Below are 21,981 nucleotides of genomic sequence, written 5' to 3' on the forward strand. Positions count from 1 at the left end.
AACCCAGACTCATCGCAGTTATAGATTTGTCTGGGTTTCTCCCTCAACCCACTCTCCTCCAAGTGCTTCTCATAAGAAGTGAAGAAGGTGTCCATTGAAGGATGGGTGGCACACTCAGCTCTCCCCCTATCCAGGGTGTCTGGCCTCCTCATGCTCAAGTTCTTGTGCCTCCTCCTGAACATTTCCCACCACCTCTTCCCCAGTGGTGGGATTGTCTCCCTTGGTTGCCGAAACCTAGAATAGAATATAAATTGTCCATCCAGGATGAAAATGTTTATTTTGGCATCACCTTACACATACACATTTACATCACACACATTGAGAACAGTCAGTCCCGCATTCTACATACATAAACACATAGAACACCAGATACCGGCATATTTTGTTGACGTATTTCATCAGCCTCTGTCTGGTGAAGGGGAACCCATGGCTGGCGCAGTAGATACAGTACTGCACCAAATAATTTTCATCCTCTGGTGAAAGCAATGTGAGTGGTCCACTGCGACAACCATGGGTCATCCGGCCGCTCTGCCTGTCCACCCGGGTCTGCCGAGGTACAGTACACCATGCACCTTGGTAGATAAGAAAATAAAACTGTTATTAGCAGATGAAATTCACATACATGTGGTAATCTACTAAAAACAAAAGATGGCCCTCCTTTTCCTGTAGTCCACGATCAGCTCCTTTGTCTTGCCCACGTTGAGGAAGAGGTTGTTGTCCTGGCACCACACTGCCAGGTCTCTGACATCCTCCCTATAGGCTGTCTCATCGTTGTCGGTGATCAGGCCTACCACTGTTGTGTCGTCAGCAAACTTAATGATGGTGTTGGAGTCGTGCTTGTGGGCACTATGGTGTTGAACACTGAGCTGTAGTCAATGAACAGCATTCTCACATAGGTGTTCCTTTTGTCCAGGTGGGAAAGGGCAGTGTGGAGTGCGATTGAGATTGCGTCATCTGTGGATCTGTTGGGGCGGTATGCGAATTGGAGTGGGTCTAGGGTTTCCGGGATGATGGTGTTGATGTGAGCCATGACCAGCCTTTCAAAGCACTTCATGGCTACCGACGTGAGTGCTAGGGGGCGGTAGTCATTTAGGCAGGTTACCTTTGCTTTCTTGGGCACAGGGACTATGGTGGTCTGCTTGAAACATGTAGGTATTACAGACCCGGTCAGGGAGAGGTTGAAAAATATCAGTGAAGACACTGGCCAGTTGGTCCACGCATGCTCTGAGTACACGCCCTGGTAATCTGTCTGGCCCTGCGGCCTTGTGAATGTTGAACTGTTTAAAGGTCTTGCTCACATCGGCTACGGAGAGAGTGATCACAGCTGGTGCTCTCATGCATGCTTCAGTGTTGCTTGCCTCAAAGCGAGCATAAAAGGCATTTAGCTCGTCTGGTAGGCTCGCGTCACTGGGCAGCTCGTGGCTGGGTTTCCCTTTGTAGTCCGTAATAGTTTGCAAGCCCTGCCACATCCGACGAGCGTCAGAGCTGGTGTAATAGGATTCAATGTTAGTCCTGTCTGAGGGCATGGCGGGATTTCTTATAAGCGTCCGGATAATGTCCTGCTCCTTGAAAGCGGAAGCTCTAGCCTTTAACGCGGATGTTGCCTGTAATCCATGGCTTCTGGTTGGGATATGTACGTACGGTCACTGTGGGGACGATGTTGTCGATGCACTTATTGATGAAGCCGGTGACTGAGGTGCTATACTCCTCAATGCCATTGGATGAATCCCGGAACATATTCCAGTCTGTGCTAGCAAAACAGTCCTGTAGCGTAGCATCTGCGTCATTTGACCACTTCCGTATTGAGGGAGTCACTGGTACGAGGGCGAAGGAGAGCTTTGTATGCGTCTCTGTGTGTGGATAAAAGGTGGTCAAGAGTTTTTTTCCCACTGGTTGCACATGTGACATGCTGGTAGAAATGAGGTAAAATTGATTTAAATTTGCCTGCATTAAAGTCCCCGGCCACTAGGAGCGCCGCTTCTGGATGAGCATTTTCTTGTTTGCTTATGGCCTTATACAGCTCATTGAGTGGGGTCTTAGTGCCAGCATCGGTTTGTGGTGGTAAATAGACAGCTACGAAGAATATAGATGAAAACTCTCCTGGTAGATAGTGTGGTCTACAGCTTATCATGAGGTACTCTACCTCAGGCGAGCAATACCTCGAGACTTCCTTAATATTACACATCGCGCACCAGCTGTTATTGACAAATTCATTAAACTCAGACTCATTAAAGCAAAAAATCTTCATCCAGTTCGAGGTGAGTAATTGCTGTTCTGATATCCAGAAGCTATTTTCGGTCATAAGAGACTGTAGCAGCAACATTATGTACAAAATAAGTTACAAACAAAGCAAAAAAACACACAAAATAGCACAGTTGGTTAGGAGCCCGTAAAACGGCAGCCATCCCCTCCGGCACACACAAAATGTTTTATCATACACTCACCTGCAACTTCACCCCACAACACCCTCCACCCGAAACCAAGGTCTCACACTTCATTCCCTCCCTCCCTCCATCCCCCTCTATATCCCTCTCCCTCACCCATCCTCCCCCACATTACATAGAGCCCCACAGAGATGAATGTTGCTTGAGAAAAACTCAGACCAGATCATCTTGTCTTTTTCTTTCTGTTTTTATTGGTTTGGCAGAGAGACAGACTGGGGAGCTGTGATAGTCAAGTCTCAACAGTTTCAACACAAGTCTCAACAGTTTCTCTCCAGCACTGTGGCTGGTGTTGTAGGAATACCGCTCCTCCCTTGGTGTGGCAGGAATGGGAGTCCTTCCTGAAACAAGACATTAATAGGAATACAGTGGCTTGCGAAAGTATTCACCCCCCTTGGCATTTTTCCTATTTTGTTGCCTTACAACCTGGAATTAAAATGGATTTTTTGCGGGGTTTGTATCATTTGATTTACACAACATGCATACCACTTTGAAGATGCAAAATATTTTCTTTGGTGAAATAAACAAGAAATAAGACCAAAAAAAACAGAAAACTTCAGCATGCATAACTATTCACCCCCCCCAAAAGTCAATACTTTGTAGAGCCACCTTTTGCAGCAATTACAGCTGCAAGTCTCTTGGGGTATGTCTCTATAAGCTTGGCACATCTAGCCACTGGGATTTTTGCCCATTCTTCAAGGCAAAACTGCTCCAGCTCCTTCAAGTTGGATGGGTTCCGCTGGTGTACAGCAATCTTTAAGTCATACCACAGATTCTCAATTGAATTGAGGTCTGGGCTTTGACTAGGCCATTCCAAGGCATTTAACTGTTTCCCCTTAAACCACTCGAGTGTTGCTTTATCAGTATGCTTAGGGTCATTGTCCTGCTGGAAGGTGAACCTACCCTAAACCACTCGAGTGTTGCTTTATCAGTATGCTTAGGGTCATTGTCCTGCTGGAAGGTGAACCTCCATCCCAGTCTCAAATCTCTGGAAGACTGAAACAGGTTTCCCTCAAGATTTTCCCTGTATTTAGCGCCATCCATCATTCCTTCAATTCTGACCAGTTTCCCAGTCCCTGCCAATGAAAAACATCCCCACAGCATGATGCTGCCACCACCATGCTTCACTGTGGGGATGGTGTTCTTGGGGTGATGAGAGGTGTTGGGTTTGCGCCAGACATTTTCCTTGATGGCCAAAAAGCTCAATTTTAGTCTCATCTGACCAGAGTACCTTCTTCCATATGTTTGGGGATTCTCCCACATGCCTTTTGGCGAACACCAAATGTGTTTGCTTATTTTTTTCTTTAAGCAATGGCTTTTTTCTGGCCACTCTTCCGTAATGCCCAGCTCTGTGGAGTGTTCGGCTTAAAGTGGTCCTATGGACAGATACTCCAATCTCCGCTGTGGAGCTTTCCAGCTCCTTCAGGGTTGTCTTTGGTCTCTTTGTTGCCTCTCTGATTAATGCCCTCCTTGCCTGGTCCGTGAGTTTTGGTGGGCAGCCCTCTCTTGGCAGGTTTGTTGTGGTGCCATATTCTTTCCATTTTTTAATAATGGATTTAATGGTGCTCCATGGGATGTTCAAAGTTTTGGCAATTTTTTTTACAACCCAACCCTGATCTGTACTTCTCCACAACTTTGTCCCTGACTTGTTTGGAGAGATCCTTGGTCTTCATGGTACCGCTTGCTTGGTGGTGCCCCTTGCTTAGTGGTGTTGTAGACTCTGGGGCCTTTCAGAACAGGTGTATATATACTGAGATCATGTGACAGATCATGTGACACTTAGATTGCACACAGGTGGACTTTATTTAACTAATTATGTGACTTCTGAAGGTAATTGGTTGCACCAGATCTTATTTAGGGGCTTCATAGCAAAGGGGGTGAATACATATGCACACACCACTTTTCCGTTATTTATTTGTTAGAATTGGTGAAGTGAAATGTTTTAATTTCACTTCACCAATTTGGACTAGTTTGTTTACAGGTTGTAATGCAACAAAATAGGAAAAACTCCAAGGGGGATGAATACTTTTGCAAGGCACTATACAGTAATAGGAATACTTGTGTGTATCGTTGACCAAGTCTTTGTCCACAGGAGGACCTCAAAGAGACCAGGCAAGGGTCATCAGAGGTGGGGTCCAGGCAAAATCCCCTCAATATTTGCAAAAGGAGGCAAGCACAGTCTCTCACACACAATAACAAACACACACACACACAAACAAAACGCAGCTCTCTATTAGCTAGCTCATGCAGTCCGTGTGTAACCATGGCTGGTGTAGGTGTCCGTCCAATCAATACATTTCAAGGGTCCAAGAAGACATACATTGGTCATTTCAATTGACAGTACATTCTGTAAGCTTTAAGGACATCATGATTCCATGCTAAACTAAGGCCATGTCTGTGAGTAGTTTACTTGACTGAGTAGTGGTTCCCTTGTAGAGTTACTCACACCTGGCTTAAGTTGGAACTGGTAGAAGTTACCTCTAACCGCGGGTCCGGGATCTGATATTATTTTATCCCTCTCATGGTTCAGGTTATGATTTGGGGTTGGGAAATGTGATAGTAGATCTGCAGTTAGGGGCAACTTCTACCTAGCATTGAAGATACACCAGAAGATTAGCACCAGGTAGGCTGGTCTTTAGGTGGTGTCATCATCACACCAGCATTCAAGGCAAGAGTGACATCATTTAAAACAGTCTGAACAGAGCTGAGAGGACCACCATTCTCAGATCATCATCATCATCATCATCACTATGTACAGTATATACACACTTATTTACAATACACACATACTGGTGTCAGGGTAGCTGGTACTGGCACACATTAGAAATAATAACACACAGAACACAGACAGACAGCACCTCTGGTGGCGGAGAGAGGAAATACATTGAAACACAGGTTTGTGAAAAGCTTGGCACTGTAGATTTCTCCCACATGAACAATAACAACACTACAGGGTCTAAGGTCAAAGGTCAGAGAGTCAGTCTTAGTGGTAAACAACATGGGGGCTTTCGTTTGATTGACAGCTGGGCCCCAGAGTGGATAAGAGGGGTGTGGGACTTGACATTCCTCTCCTTCTCCTCCCCCTCTCCTACTCCCCTCCTGGTCGATCTTAGAGCAGGCAGATGAGGCTCTTGCCCTCCTCGATCTCCTCCTGCACCTTGTCTGAGGACGTGGCGATCTCGGCCTGGGCTGAGAACACAGCGCAGATGAAGGTGAGCACGGTGCCTCCCATGGCTGTGTAGAAGGCCCAGCCCATGGTGCACAGCCCCGCCTGGTAGGGAGCCGCGTCCTGACCACAGTACAGCTGCACCTTGTCTGAACCCCAGCCTGCAGGGTACAGCATCAGACCCAGGATCAGAAACAGACCTGGGCCAGAGAGAGTGGAGAGAAAGGCACTGTTAGTTCATAATAGACCTACACGCAGCAAACAAATCAACAGTTATTATGTGTGACTGATTGAAATGTGTGTTTGAAAGGTAGCTTAAAAAAATAGTGGAATAATGACAACACATTCTCTAAAGTCCATCCACAGGACATTCTCTGGTATCAAAACATTTCCTGTTTCAATAACATTTACATTTACATTTACGTCATTTAGCAGACGCTCTTATCCAGAGCGACTTACAAATTGGTGCATTCACCCTATAGCCAGTGGGATAACCACTACACGTTTGCATTCTAATTTCCCGTTGGTCAAAAATATTATACTGGCTAAAATGATTTCCTTTGCCATCTCTTTTCAAATGGGACTCCTACTCTGTTTCATTCCAACAATTCACCTGGCCAGTGTCAACTCTCATTGCCGCAAAAAGGCTTGATACCTGTCTTTCCCCAAACGTGTCCCCACGTCACGACCCTGAGGTTACAGCACAATGCCACCCGGGGGTTAAGGCACAATACGACTCTGGGGTTATGGCACAATACGACCCTGCTGTCAGCTCTGGATCCCTGGGGGTATCGCACAATGTGTGACCTGGGGTTACAACAGCTAAACAACAGGAAAAGGTAGCCAGAGGGGTTCGACCCCCCCCACCCCCATCACTGAACTAACCGACTAATCCTGTGTCTCAGCTTCCTGTGTCTCTCTCTGCTGAAGGATGAAGCCACTTCTGTGGGTCTGGGACCCACTTCCAACACCCCTGCACTCTACAATATTCCACTTCTAACACCACACCGATTATGTTCCAACACCCCTGCACTGTACAATATTCCACTTCTAACAGCACATGGATTCTGTTTCAACACCCCTGTACAACAGCAGAACCTAGAGGAGAGCCTAATAGAGGCCTGCTCAGTAGTAGCAAGAGAAACCTTCACCCAATCCCTAATATGACCCAGTGAAGTGGAGACAATGCATGTAGTCTGTGTTCAATATCACTGTATCCTTGTACAGGCCCAGGATACTTCTTCCACCATCACCATACTCAACAATGACGTTATAGGAAAAGGCAGTGACCCTATTTCTAGTTCAGGCTTTGACACACACCAGGAGATGCTCTGAAACTACAATATTCGAAGTCTACTACTAGACGACTGGGAGCTCCGTTAGTGGAACTACAATAGTAGTACTGGATGTCCACTAGAGTCTAGACTGGGAGCTCTGGAACTACAATAGTAATACTGGATGTCCACTAGAGTCTAGACTGGGAGCTCTGTAACAACAATAGTAATACTGGATGTCCACTAGAGTCTAGACTGGGAGCTCTGGAACTACAATATGTCTACAGGCACATATTACGAGAGAGAGAGAGAGAGAGACACACAGAGAGACAGAGACACCGAGAGAGACAGACAGACAGAGAGACAGACACACACACAGAGAGAGAGAGAGAGAGAGAGAGAGAGAGAGAGAGAGAGAGAGAGCGAGAGGGAGACACAGACAGAGAGCGAGACAGAGAGAGAGCTCCTGCACCTCTACACCAGACCAGCACTCTAAACCTCCTTCTCTCCCTCCTTCCCTCCCTCTGCCCCTGCCCTGCTCACTTGCTCCTTCAGGAGATGAAAAACAAGAGTGCAATGCCGACACCAGCTTTCTCCCTCTCTGTCTCTCCCTCAGAGCAGACCAATATCGTATTAAACACGGAAATGAAAAGTAGGTCATAAATTCTTTCCACATGTTACTGCATTGCCTTAACGGTCAGAGCAGCTCTGGTGATGGACTGGAGGTATGGTTTCAATTCTACAACACCCCCAATACACACACACACACACACACACACACACACACACACACATACACACACATACAACCCCCTCTAAAGAAATCCCCCTACCCACTGGACCCTTAACCTAATATCCCAGTCCACTTCAACTGAATATCCTGCATCCTGTGAATATTAACTGCTTGCCTCCTTCTGCAACCTGGCCTGTATATTAACCATTCGTCTCCAACTGTCTCCGTAGCCTCCTCTCTTTCTGTGCTCTCTTCCTCTACATCTCTAGGTGGGGTACCCCTGCATACTCTTTCACCCCTCTCTGTGTCAAAACCCCTCTACCCCGCCTGTACCCCTCCACTCCCCGACCATGGTTCCCAGACAATTTGGGTATCCACCTTCCCTCAGCTCCAGGAAATGGTGTAAACGTACCGCAACAGACTATAAGAGCCAGAGGTACATATTTCTTTCCTCTCCACACATATGTGACCAGTTTCAGGAAGCTAGGCGTATCTCGCATGTCACTACTTCACAGGAGAGGCATTTGAACGTCTTTTTAAAAATATTTTTTATCAAAATGCGTTTTTGGGCAGAAATGCCTTCTGGAACATGTGAACTTTCATGTGCCTTAATAACAAACGTGTACTCCATCTGTAAATATGAATAAAATGGTTAAATTACGAGCCTAGTTGGTTTAGCCACGGAAAAAGACAGGAACCTTCCCGCTAGCCATAATTGGCTGAGATAATGGGTGGGCTGGACATGCCGGGAGATTACTTTGGATTGGTCTGCCATGTAGCTTCCTTCTGTCTATAACGTGAGCTGCTCAGTATGTGTTAACAATCCTTTCTACCACAGCGTTTTTGAAAGATATAACATTAGCCATTTGAGAACTACAAAAGTTTTGCTACTTTTCTCAACAACATTAATGCCCTGAATTTAACAGGCGCTATCGACAGATCAGTTGGAAAAAGTTGTGATGGGCTACTTTATGCACACGCCACGGTCAGTGTGAACCAGAGTGACTTGACACAACGCTGGCCAAACAAGATGTAACTACAAACAAAACAGAGTTAAATGGTTCCAGTCTGCCGTGAAGCATTCATCCATGTATACGGGTAAGAGTCTAGCTACATTTTCAGATATTATACATTTCAAATTTTGTCAGAAAGTAATTTTCATTGCAAGTTAAAGCGTACTGTTAGCTAGCTAGCAAACGTTAGCTTGCTGGCTCGCTAGTTAACGTTACGTGAATGATCTGTGTAGTAATATTATTCGAATCAGAAACACATTTGCATTGCTAGTTATAGCCTAATGTTAGCTAGCTAGCTAACATTGAACCTAGTTGGTTAGCTTTAGCTACCTGCAAATTCATACTACAGCTATGACAATCAGTTTGTATTGGTAGTAGTATGAGTTGGGATTATGCTGGTTCATTGTTTAGCTAGCTAGCTAGCTACTTGTCTAAACAAAAGACTCCACTTCGCCAGATGATTACATGACCCATCAAGTTGGCCAGGTGTGTCTGGGGGTGATTACAGCCATCTATTGTATTTCATGAACATGTGTACATGTCTAGACAACAGTGACCCATCCACTTACCTAGATGTGGCTGGGGGGTGGTTATAGCATTTATTTCACATGACCCATCAATTTAGGTAAGCGTCATATAATAATTATAAAATATTTATAAAATATTTATATCTGGACACTTTCTGTTTTTGATCATGCTACTATGTAAATATACAAGCAACCATTTCACTGTACCATTTATACCTTCTGTATACTGTGCATGTGACAAATAAACATAGATTTATTTTTTATATATATAATGTGTGTTTACCATAAACAGTAATGTGAAGAACAACATGACCTGCACCAAAGTCAGATTAGGATATAGGCCAAGGACTAGATAAAGTGTACTTTTTTCTTTTCTTTTTTTTACCCCCTTTTTCTCCCCAATTTCGATCTTGTCTCATCGCTGCAACTCCCCAACGGGCTCGGGAGAGGTGAAGATCGAGTCATGCGTCCTCCGAAACATGACCCGCCAAACCGCGCTTCTTAACACCCGCCCACTTAACCCGGAAGCCAGCTGCACCAACATTTTGGAGGAAACACTGTTCAACTAACGACCGAAGTCAGCCTGCAGGCGCCCGGCCCGCCACAAGGAATCGCTAGAGCGCGATGAGCCAAGTAAAGCCCCCCCGGCCAAACCCTCCCCTAACCCGGACGATGCTGGGCGAATTGTGTGCCGCCCTATGGGACTCCCTGTCACGGCCAGTTGTGACACAGCCTGGGAACAAACCTGGGTCTGTAGTTATGCCTCAAGCACTGCGATGGAGTGCCTTAGACCGCTGCGCCACTTGGGAGGCCCCGATAAAGTGTACTTTTACCTGGAGGTTTTCTTATTGTAGGCTACTGCTTTTACCACTTTAAGTCTTGAAATCTTTGGTTGTTTACTACACTACTCACTCTGTTTAGCACACAGCCTCACATGGGAATCCTTAAAGAGATGGGTGGGGCTAAGGCTTAAGAGGGTGTGAACGATGCTGAATGGGTGTAGACAAAGAAGAGCTCTCCAGTAGGTGTGCCAAAACATTCAAGGTCCATTCTCTCAAGAGTTTATCAACTTTCAAAGCAGAATTACTTTCCCATTGTTCCTCAACTGCAGCGTATGATATACCATATTCTAGCTCTGAGTCTCTACCTTTATCCATTGTAAAAAACACAATTTCAAATTTTGCTACATAGGACCGAATCAAGGTGGTGGCTCACATAATAGAGTGTGATGGAAAAAGCGAAGAGGGAGAGAGCGGAGGAGGTCTCTCACTGGAAACGTCCAGACTGCTATGATTGTCAGGTAGGACCGTAAGCCAAGAGAGTCTCGGTCTAGGTCTGCTGGCTTCTAAAGACACTCTCATCAACAACTAAACTGACTTTACGCTTCCGCTGCTCCTCTGAACAAATCAGGTGTGTTAGAGCAGGGCCGGAGCAAAAGCCTGCATTCCCAGTATCTCTGCAGGAGGGTTGGCCACCTCTGCCCTATAGAGTTAAGAGAATGGTTTCAACAGTTAGAGAGTGGGTGAGACAGAGAGGACATGTTGTTTCTATGGGAAACCTGGGGGAGGTTTGTGTTTCGCTCTATTTGGCTCCACTGTCCCACGGAGGACTGTAGTGTAAAACTGTATTGTTCCTCTCTGTTTAGCTCCACTGTCCCACGGAGGACTGTAGTGTAAAACTGTATTGTTCCTCTCTGTTTAGCTCCACTGTCCCACGGAGGACTGTAGTGTAAAACTGTATTGTTCCTCTCTGTTTATCTCCACTGTCCCACGGAGGACTGTAGTGTAAAACTATATTGTTCCTCTCTGTTTAGCTCTACTGTCCCACGGAGGACTGTAGTGTAAAACTATATTGTTCCTCTCTGTTTAGCTCCACTGTCCCACGGAGGACTGTAGTGTAAAACTGTATTTTTCCTCTCTGTTTAGCTCCACTGTCCCACGGAGGACTGTAGTGTAAAACTGTATTGTTCCTCTCAATTTATCTCCACTGTCTCACGGAGGACTGTAGTGTAAAACTGTATTGTTCCTCTCTGTTTAGCTCCACTGTCCCACGGAGGACTGTAGTGTAAAACTGTATTGTTCCTCTCTGTTTATCTCCACTGTCCCACGGAGGACTGTAGTGTAAAACTGTATTGTTCCTCTCTGTTTATCTCCACTGTCCCACGGAGGACTGTAGTGTAAAACTGTATTGTTCCTCTCTGTTTAGCTCCACTGTCCCACGGAGGACTGTAGTGTAAAACTGTATTGTTCCTCTCTGTTTAGCTCCACTGTCCCACGGAGGACTGTAGTGTAAAACTGTATTGTTCCTCTCTGTTTATCTCCACTGTCCCACGGATGACTGTAGTGTAAAACTGTATTGTTCCTCTCTGTTTATCTCCACTGTCCCACGGAGGACTGTAGTGTAAAACTGTATTGTTCCTCTCTGTTTATCTCCACTGTCCCACGGAGGACTGTAGTGTAATAGAAGAACAGGGAATAATAGGGACCTATATTATATCCTGATTCCTTCCACGCAGTCATTCTGTTCTGGTACTGTTCTGTTGGTAGGAAGTCCTACAGGCCTGATTCAGGATTACAGTAATATGCACCGTGACCATGGACCGGACTTTCCATTCATATCTATCAGCCTTATCTACAACACACTTCCTTTCACCCGACTCTCACTCTCTCTCTTTCTCACTCATTCTCCCCCTCATTCTCTCTTTCTATGCCTTTATTTCTTATACATCCACACTACGGTTGTAAACACTCTATCTCGCCATCTCTCAATATATCGCTCTCCCTTTATCTCTCACCCACATACCTCTATTGTCGACACTGGTTGTGATTGACCAACATCTCATACCTTTGCTTCGGTAATCAGATACATTTCCAGTAACACCCGTCCCGACCCGGTATTGTACTTCTGCTTTCTCTGTTTGCTCAACAATAGTAACATCCAGACCTAGACTATTCATCATGATCAGACTGTTCCAATACAGTCATTCTCATCTGTCAATCAGTCCTGTAACAGTCATATTCACGCTGTATCATTATTGCATTTCCTTTTCTGTTTACTGGATCACTGTCACATTCCCATCTGCCATTAACCCACAGCTAGCGCCCAGGTCAAAAGCCATCTGTGTGACAGTCCTATGACTCATCATGGCTGAATTTGGCTTGTCGTCTGGTTGGCTGGCTGGTTGGTTGGAGCTGGGAGGGAGAGTTTATGGCGGCAGTAAAATGATATTATGACACTCCCAGCTGTAGACCTGGAGACGGTTTAACTACCTGCTGTTTGTTAGTCTTCTTGTCGCTAACTGCCTTTCTGAAGAAAAAACCCGCCTTGGTCTGGCCTTAAACACTTGGCTAGTTACATTACATCTCCAATTGATTCCTTTTAAAGATAAAACCTTCCCAATATGACATTAGTGTGTATAAATGTGGTTAATAGAATCAGGACCACTCTGATGACTCCAGTGAGATGATGTGACCACCGCTGGCTACAGAAACACAATCTCTCCCCTGAGGTCAAGCAGTTCCCAAAACATCTGCCACCTGATCCCCGTTACGGTCACATTACGGGACCATTCCGGTCGGTCGGCACACTTAGTGGAAATGTTGATTGGAGGAAAGTCAAACTGGCAGAAAGGAGAGAGGAAGAGATGGAGAGAGGGAGAGAGAGGGGGAGAGAGATGACAAAGTGATATGGTGATATCTCAGAACTCTGCCTGGCAGAGAAACTACAGACTTTTCCATCCCTCTCGTCTAGGACACATGTGGAGGTGGAGGTGGAGGAAAAACACCAACACTGACCACTGCTTGGTGTGGTGTCGCTGCTGTGTGTGTTGGTCTTTATCCCTTTCTGTAGTCAGGGAGATGGTTAATGACCAGTCAGTTCAGACAAGGGGCTGAGGGCTGAGGTAGGGCTGAATATTTTCCTGGTATTTTACAAATGTTCCATCCCGAGAATAAATGACTTTTCTCCCGGGTAACCAAAAACCGGAAGTGTCATTCAACAGCCTGATGCTACTTGAGCCTGATGAGCCATACATTAAATACATTTTATGAGCCCTACATTAAAGACATTTAATGAGCCCAAGCACAAAAAAGCCTGAATGATTGTGCCATTATCACATTACGCACGAGAGAAAAACATAAAAGCCCATAGATGTAGCTAGCTACAGTGGGGAAAAAAAGTATTTAGTCAGCCACCAATTGTGCAAGTTCTCCCACTTAAAAAGATGAGAGAGGCCTGTAATTTTCATCATAGGTATACGTCAACTATGACAGACAAAATGAGAAAAAAATATCCAGAAAATCACATTGTAGGATTTTTAATGAATTTATTTGCAAATTATGGTGGAAAATAAGTATTTGGTCACCTACAAACAAGCAAGATTTCTGGCTCTCACAGACCTGTAACTTCTTCTTTAAGAGGCTCCTCTGTCCTCCACTCGTTACCTGTATTAATGGCACCTGTTTGAACTTGTTATCAGTATAAAAGACACCTGTCCACAACCTCAAACAGTCACACTCCAAACTCCACTATGGCCAAGACCAAAGAGCTGTCAAAGGACACCAGAAACAAAATTGTAGACCTGCACTAGGCTGGGAAGACTGAATCTGCAATAGGTAAGCAGCTTGGTTTGAAGAAATCAACTGTGGGAGCAATTATTAGGAAATGGAAGACATACAAGACCACTGATAATCTCCCTCGATCTGGGGCTCCACGCAAGATCTCACCCCGTGGGGTCAAAATGATCACAAGAACGGTGAGCAAAATCCCAGAACCACACGGGGACCTAGTGAATGACCTGCAGAGAGCTGGGACCAAAGTAACAAAGCCTACCATCAGTAACACACTACGCCGCCAGGAACTCAAATCCTGCAGTGCCAGACGTGTCCCCCTGCTTAAGCCAGTACATGTCCAGGCCCGTCTGAAGTTTGCTAGAGTGCATTTGGATGATCCAGAAGAGGATTGGGAGAATGTCATATGGTCAGATGAAACCAAAATAGAACTTTTTGGTAAAAACTCAACTCGTTGTGTTTGGAAGACAAAGAATGCTGAGTTGCATCCAAAGAACACCATACCTACTGTGAAGCATGGGGGTGGAAACATCATGCTTTGGGGCTGTTTTTCTGCAAAGGGACCAGGACGACTGATCCGTGTAAAGGAAAGAATGAATGGGGCCATGTATCGTGAGATTTTGAGTGAAAACCTCCTTCCATCAGCAAGGGCATTGAAGATGAAACGTGGCTGGGTCTTTCAGCATGACAATGATCCCAAACACACCGCCCGGGCAACGAAGGAGTGGCTTCGTAAGAAGCATTTCAAGGTCCTGGAGTGGCCTAGCCAGTCTCCAGATCTCAACCCCATAGAAAATCTTTGGAGGGAGTTGAAAGTCTGTGTTGCCCAGTGACAGCCCCAAAACATCACTGCTCTAGAGGAGATCTGCATGGAGGAATGGGCCAAAATACCAGCAACAGTGTGTGAAAACCTTGTGAAGACTTACAGAAAACGTTTGACCTGTGTCATTGCCAACAAAGGGTATATAACAAAGTATTGAGAAACTTTTGTTATTGACCAAATACTTATTTTCCACCATAATTTGCAAATAAATTCATAAAAAATCCTACAATGTGATTATCTGGATTTTTTTTCCTCATTTTGTCTGTCATAGTTGACGTGTACCTATGATGAAAATTACAGGCCTCTCTCATCTTTTTAAGTGGGAGAACTTGCACAATTGGTGGCTGACTAAATACTTTTCCCCCCCACTGTATATGCTCTCTTGGGTAAATAAATGAAACTAGCTCCAGTAGGCTAATCTTTTTCAGTGTGAACTGTATTACTGTACTGTATTGTATTATACTGTATTATATGGACTGGAATTACGCACATCGTTCAAACCATGATAAGGCAGGGAGAGAACATGCGATTCTGGTGCAGCACATGCAGCCTACAAAGTTAGAAGTATAGGCTAGCTAATTTAATTTTTATTTTGAAATATAATAGGGCCTATTCGTATTATTAGTAGGCTGACGCATATATACACCTTTCATAATATTTCCCTTAATGTTATTAGTCTACCTCCTCTTTCTCTCTCTATTGTTGCTACAGTCCTCCGTGGGACAGTGGAGATAACAGTTAAATGAAATAAGTTGTGTTGTCCTTATCTTCATCATTCTAATGACATTCTTCAATAATATAGGACTAGAATTAGATGCAGAAGGCTTTCTCTTCTCTTCACAAAGATTGAATGGTTATGGGTCTGAATAAATAACTGCTATAGCCTACCGCCATTGAGTGTTCGCTCTTCTTTCAAACTATCCATGAGTTCTATTGGCTGCTGTATTTAACATTCAGCAAACAAGAGCTTGGTCCCTATTCGAATAGTCTATTGGTATAAGAAATGCAAAAAAAAATAATGTCCAGCAAGCTTTTCTAGTCTAGCTTTTCCTGAATGGGACTCCAAGAGCTAAGGAGCGTTTTCTAAAGAGAGAGGCCAGCAGAGCACAGGTGCGTGCGTATTGCGCAAGAGACAGAGGCTATAAGTTAGAATCTTATTATGCATAACCTATCATTAATTAGCTAAATATAAAGCTAATACTGCATAGAATGTATTACCTGAAAGAGGTAGGTCAGGACATCTATATATAGTGCTACATATAAATCTAAAACCGGATTATCTATTTTGGATGCAATTTGAATGGAGTTGATGGAGAGGGAGAAAGACTGCGAGAGAGTGCTCGCGTGTGCACTGATTGAAAGCAAAAATATTCAAATGATAGGCTGTTTTAAAACTCTGCAGCTGCAAAAAAAAAAAAAACATCTTTACAATTAAAAAATAAGGTGTCCCCTGAAAGCCAGATGGAGATTAGATTCAGTCAGTCTTTATATTACTGTAGCATAGACTATGCTGCAGCAAATGCAGCCGTACCTGTCACAAGGAAAAAAGTTACCATTATAAGATGATAGGTCTACATGCAATGTGAACTGCACTCCATACTGAGATGGGCTGTCTGTCCCCACCCTGAGCGTTGATGATTCATCATGCAGATGTTGTAGAGAAGCCAGATTTAGACATCGCATATAATTTACTTCCATTTCACGCCATCCTGTTCATATCAATAATTTATAATAATTTACCGGTTTCTCACAGTTATTTATCCCAGGAATAGGGAGTGGTTTTGGGCGGTAAATCCCGGTAAATCTCGGTAACTGGGTTCCCGCCATTCAACCCTAGGCTGAGGGCATTAAGGAAACATCCCCCTGCTATTTCTGGTTTCCTCTTCCTTATTCTCATCCTCTTCCTCCCGACGACCCACAGACCCTTAATGAGCAGTTCTGTTCTTCTAATCAGTCCAGTTGTGGACATCCTCTGACTGTCACTTTCACTAGGTCTCAATTACATTGTGGTAACTGTCCACCAGTGTAGCAGTCGCCAGATTCGAACTTTAACGACTAATGTGAAAACGCATCAAACTAATCTTACAGTAGATCAGTGTCTGTAGGGCAACTAGTTTCTGACCTACTCCTGACAGAGTCTATGGAACGAGTACAGGGGAGGAGAGGAGAGAGGGATGAGAGCTCTGAGAGAGAGATTCAGGCGGAATAACCTCACTCTCTCCAATGACCGCCTCCTCCCTCCATAATTCACCACAGCAGGTCAAAGCGGCTTGAGAGTCATACACAGATACACATTCACGCGCACACACCACACAGGTCACATGACATCATCCCCAGCTGACTCAAGAGGACAAATATTTGGGCCCTTGTTGCTGAAGGCTGCCATGTTTCCCTGACCCTTGACCTATAGGGTTAATACTCACCTCGAACACACAGAGAGGACGCTGGGAGAAAGAGTTAATGCACTCTCGGGGGCCTGTGTGTATGTATGTATGTGTGTGTGTGTACACGTGCATGTGTTTGTGTGTGGTCAGTGGGGTCTGATTGCTCTAGTTAGTAAAGGTTTAAACTCTGAAGAGGTGGACAGCAGCACCAAAGGTTAGATGGATGGGTTTGAATGTTGGCTGTTCAAACGGAACACACCCCTCCACAAGCCCCTCTCTCTCTCTCTCTATTCCAGGTGTTTAACAGTCAGTTAACTGTGTCTAACTACTGAACAGCCCAGACAAAACTACAACCAATCAACAGGCAATGCAATACTGCAAGCAGCAACCTCTTTCAGTCTCACCTGCGATGGCCTGCAGCAGTCCACACACGTTGAAGATGCTCTTCTTCATGATGCTCTGGAAGCACATGGTAAAGACAGAGATGAAGGCCACGGCACACAGTAGCAGGATCCCCGCCGCCAGGAAGATGGATGCTGCCTGCCAGAACCCGCTGGCGATCTCCCCAAAGTGCACGGCGTACGGCCCACACAGCACGCCGCGCCGCAGGTGGGGCAGCTTGATGCAGCGGCCGTAGATGCCCAGGGTGGGCCGGTAGGCCTCGCCAGCCGCCGTGGCACCATGAGGGCCGAAGACGGCGTCCGGAGTCCGGGGGAAGCCCACCAGCCAATCGGTGCTCATGAAGGCGATGAGCTCGCCGAAGGCGGCCACGATGCTGAGTAGAGTCCACAGCATGGAGCGACAGGTCACGATCACGTGGCACATGGTGATGATGATGTTTGGAGTGGTTCTGAAGTGTTCCTGGTAATGTCTTTTCCCGTCCAGTGGTTACACAGGTGGGGTCAAAGTGAAGGTTCAAGTCCACAGGGTCTTCAGGAAGAGGGGAAAGGGTGAAGGGAGAGAGTGAATGATGGGGTCCTGTTGTAACAGAGGTGTGAAAGAGGGTAAACAGTTCCAGTGCAGGGAAAGGAGGGAGGAGAAGGAGGGAGGGAGAGGTTGGTTTGGAGGCAGGGCCTGAGGTCAATGATTGAAAGTCTCTCTCTCTCTCTCTCTCTCTCTCTCTCTCTCTCTCTCTCTCTCTCTCTCTCTCTCTCTCTCTCTCTCTCTCTCTCTCTCTCTCTCTCTCTCTCTCTTTCTTATCTCCCCCTGGTGTTGTTCCTCTTCCTTCTTTCTGGTTTGTCTCCCTCTCTTTCTTTCCGTCCTTCCCGCAATGTCTTACTCACTCGCTTTCTGTTTCTCTCTCTCTTTCTGTCTTGTGCGTAGAGTGTAGAATCTTCCAGCCGGAGTGTCTGTTTTTCACACACCCTCTCTCTCTCTCTCTCTCTCTCTTTCGTCTTTCTCTCTCTCTCTCGTTCTCTCTCTTCTGGACTCTACATCGTAGTGAAGGAGTGTCTCCAAGGCCAGCCAGCTGGCTTCTCACCAACTACACACCTTGAGAGAGAGAGAGAAAGAGAGGAGGGAGGGCGGAGAAGGGAAAAGAAAGTGAGTGTGTTATTTATGGCAGTTGAAAGGGCAGACCATGGTAGAACACTCAGTTACATGATGCACTTATTTTACCAGGTAAGTTGACTGAGAACACATTCTCATTTACAGTAATGACCTAGGGAATAGTTACAGAGGGGGAGGAGGGGGGATGAATGAGCCAATTGGAAGCTGGGGATGATTAGGTGGCCATGATGGTATGTAGGCCAGATTGGGAATTTAGCCAGGACACCGGGGTTAACACCCCTACTCTTACGATAAGTGCCATGGGATCTTTAGTGACCACAGAGAGTCAGGACCCCCGTTTAACGTCCCATCCGAAAGACGGATTAGCAGTGTTGGAATCAAATGTTTCAGAAGCAGTGTTTTCCACCTCCCAACTCAGGCACCATTTCACTTTAATCAGCAAAGAAACTGGGTCATTGACCAACACAGCAGTTTAAAACAACCAACCATACACTAAAAGTAAGTGGCATAGCACAGCCATGGTGAATGGGAGTAATGGTGGATGAAACGTATAGACAGGGAGAGCCTTATGACAACATGGCTGCAGACAGAGAGAGGGGTTGTCTAAAACGAACCAACAACCTCTTGTAATGTTTACATAAAGCCAGGCCTGGAGAGGAAGAGAGGGATGGGAGAGGAAGAGAGGAGGACAGAGGAGGAGGGAGAGAGAGAGAGGGCAGGCCTGGTCAGTCAGATGTGTAGATGTGTGTCAGTGTTGGTTTGAAGGCCTCCTCTCTGAGTGTGTTTATGTCTGAGAGCCTGGAGGAGCCTGGCTACTCTGCTCTACTCTCTGTTTTGGTTTCCCCTGCAGAGCTCCCTGACTGACAGGGTCAGCTCCTCCTCCTTCCTCTTCCCATCGGTGTGTGTGTGTGTGTACTGTGTGTGTGTACTGTGTGTGAGTGTGCGTGCGTGCGTCTGTGTGTGAGGAGGTCCTCTGGGTCCAACACTGGTCTCTGTGTAGTGTCTGTCCCAGGGGGAGCTGGGTGGGATGTGGAGGGGAGAAGGGGAGATGAAGCGAAGAGAGGAGAGAGATGTGGAAAGAGGGAATGAGGGATCCTTTGACAAACGGACACAGACAGAGGGAAAAACAAACAATCTCAGATGAAAATGCCCACGCCACTGATGTAGGGCTGATAGCAGCCTGGCTGTCCAACCACCATGGAGCTAACACATAACTGACCTAGGGTCAGCCTGGCTGAGATAACCCTGCTGACACGGCCATTTAATAAACACCACCACTACAGAACTCACAGAACCCCAGTGTCACCATCACATCACAGCTATTCCACAAACACTACTGTCACATACCTCCTAAAGATAGATAACCCCAGTGACATGAACATGTCATAAACACCATCAGTACTGGGGGAGGGGTAACCCTATCCATCTCACAACAACACTGTCATCTCACTGACTCTGTCGCTTGCTGGAGAGTTGAATAGATAACCTACTGACGGTCTGAATGTCTCCATCTAACATCACACCATTCACTATCATCACTATCACTAGAAGGCTGTGGGATAACAACCCATGGCAACATCTCACAACTCGGCCAACCCACACACTATCTCTAGACAATACAGAAAGCAACATGGCCTTCTAAACTAATAAACAATAAATACTGTAAAACGACAGGGCTCGGAGAGATAACCCATGGCAAGAACATCATTCATAAAATATTTTAGCTACAGGAGGAAATAATATACCCAAACCCATGGGCTTTACTTCAAAAGACCTTTTCACAAACATTTGTCTTCTTTATCTAACCCTCAGTTTACCTGAAAACACATTTAATTTAATTGACAACTTGGCACAAAGACGCTCTACCATAAGCTACCATAAGGCAGCTTAACAGTCCATGTGAACCACGGCATTAATGTAATAAAACATAGCAAGGCTAGGAGCTCTTGATACAGAACATTAATGCAGCAATAAATTACTGCCATGTAAAAGTTATTAGGTTTTAAACCACAAGCTGTATTAAACAGCATAACCAGGCGACGGTTGATGAGATCATCAACTAGGCAGTCACTTGTTGATGACTTCATTCTCAGGTCAGGCTGAGGTCGCCTCTCTCAGTGGGCCTCTAGATCTGAATGAAGTATCTGGGTCTACAGGAAATACATGTTTCTACCATTCCCTCCCTCTCTCCATCTCTCTCTTACTCTTTCGTTCTCTCTCTCTCTCTCTCTCTCTCTCTCTCTCTCTCTCTCTCTCTCTCTCTAGCCCTCTCTCCATCTCTCTCTCTTTCTCTCTAGCCCTCTCTCATCTCTCTTTCTCTCTCTCTCCATCTCCTTTTATATATCTCTCTCTCTCTCTCTCTCTCTCCCTCTCTCTCTCTCTCTCTCTCTCTCTCTCTCTCTCTCTCTCTCTCTCTCTCTCTCTCTTCTCTCTCCATCTCTCTCTACTCTCTCTCTCTCTCTCTCTCTCTCTCTCTCTCTCTCTCTCTCTCTCTCTCTCTCTCTCTTTTCCATCTGCTTCTCTCTCTCTATCCCTCTCTCCATCTCCCTCTGTCCCTCTCTCTATCCCTCTCTCCATCTCTCTCTTACTCTCTCTCTCTCATCTCCTTTTCTCGCTCTCTCTAGCCATTCTCTCTCTCTCTCTCTCTCTCTCTCTCTCTCTCTCCATCTCTCCCACTCTCTATCCCTCTCTCCATCTCTCTCTTACTCTCTCTTTCTCTCTCTCTCTCTCTCTCGCTCTCTCTCCATCTCCTTCTCTCTCTCTATCCCTCTCTCTATCTCTCTCTTACTCTCTCTCTCTCTCCTCCCCCCCCCCTATCTCTCTATATGGCTGTGTTAACTAACGTGTCAGCTGAGTGGATTCTCACAGGTGACATTCCGGACCTTTCCCAGGAGTGAAGATGGGAATGTTGGGAATAATCAACATGGACCTGGAGCAGAGCTGAGTTCATGATGAGTTTATGTGTATGGAACTTTTAAAGTGTCACACACACAGACACACACACACACACACTTTATCACACATACCTAGAGGGACGTGAAAACCTTTTGTATTAAAATTCTCTATCTGGATCCTGTATTATCTCAGTGTGCTGAAACACAGTCCTGAGTGTGCTGAAACACAGTCCTCAGTGTGCTGAAATAGTCCTGAGTGTGCTGAAACACAGTCCTGAGTGTGCTGAAACACAGTCCTGAGTGTGCTGAAACACAGTCCTGAGTGTGCTGAAACACAGTCCTGAGTGTGCTGAAACACAGTCCTGAGTGTGCTGAAACATAGGTTCCATCTTCTCAGCAGGCTCACTTTAACTAGTGCTGCGTTTTCCATCTAACATCTCCAGTCATGAGTTCAGACTCATGAGCACAGCAGTGAATAGTAATACTGTGTTTGGTATTGTAGATCATTGTGACTGGAGAGATGGTCACTTACACAGACCTTTTTTCCATTTATTCTCAGAACCACCACCCTCCCTCCCTCTCTCCCTCCCTCTCCAGCTCATGGGAATCCCTAAGCCTGGACAGTGTGTGGAGTCTGGTAGGGAGGGAG

The 21,981-nt window shown here is 45.7% G+C and overlaps 1 protein-coding gene across 4 annotated transcripts in view; it reads right to left on the minus strand.

Moving 5' to 3' along the window:
- Positions 1-4,409: 4,409 nt before the first annotated feature.
- The window catches only part of lhfpl2a (LHFPL tetraspan subfamily member 2a), a 63,792-nt gene continuing 46,220 nt past the window's right edge, over positions 4,410-21,981 (minus strand). For 3 of the 4 annotated variants that reach the window (XM_045225105.1, XM_041898615.2, XM_041898614.2), the window contains 2 exons: positions 17,334-18,420; positions 4,410-5,807 (listed from right to left, as the gene is read on the minus strand). In XM_045225105.1, coding sequence (XP_045081040.1) covers positions 5,551-5,807; positions 17,334-17,754 — 678 coding nt within the window. In that variant the 5' untranslated portion in view covers positions 17,755-18,420 and the 3' untranslated portion in view covers positions 4,410-5,550. The remainder of the gene's footprint in view (positions 5,808-17,333; positions 18,421-21,981) is intronic. The other variant, XM_041898616.2, reaches the window with a different exon arrangement.

This window comes from Coregonus clupeaformis, chromosome 15 (genome assembly GCF_020615455.1).
Source record: "Coregonus clupeaformis isolate EN_2021a chromosome 15, ASM2061545v1, whole genome shotgun sequence".
NCBI classification, from domain to species: Eukaryota; Metazoa; Chordata; class Actinopteri; order Salmoniformes; family Salmonidae; genus Coregonus; species Coregonus clupeaformis.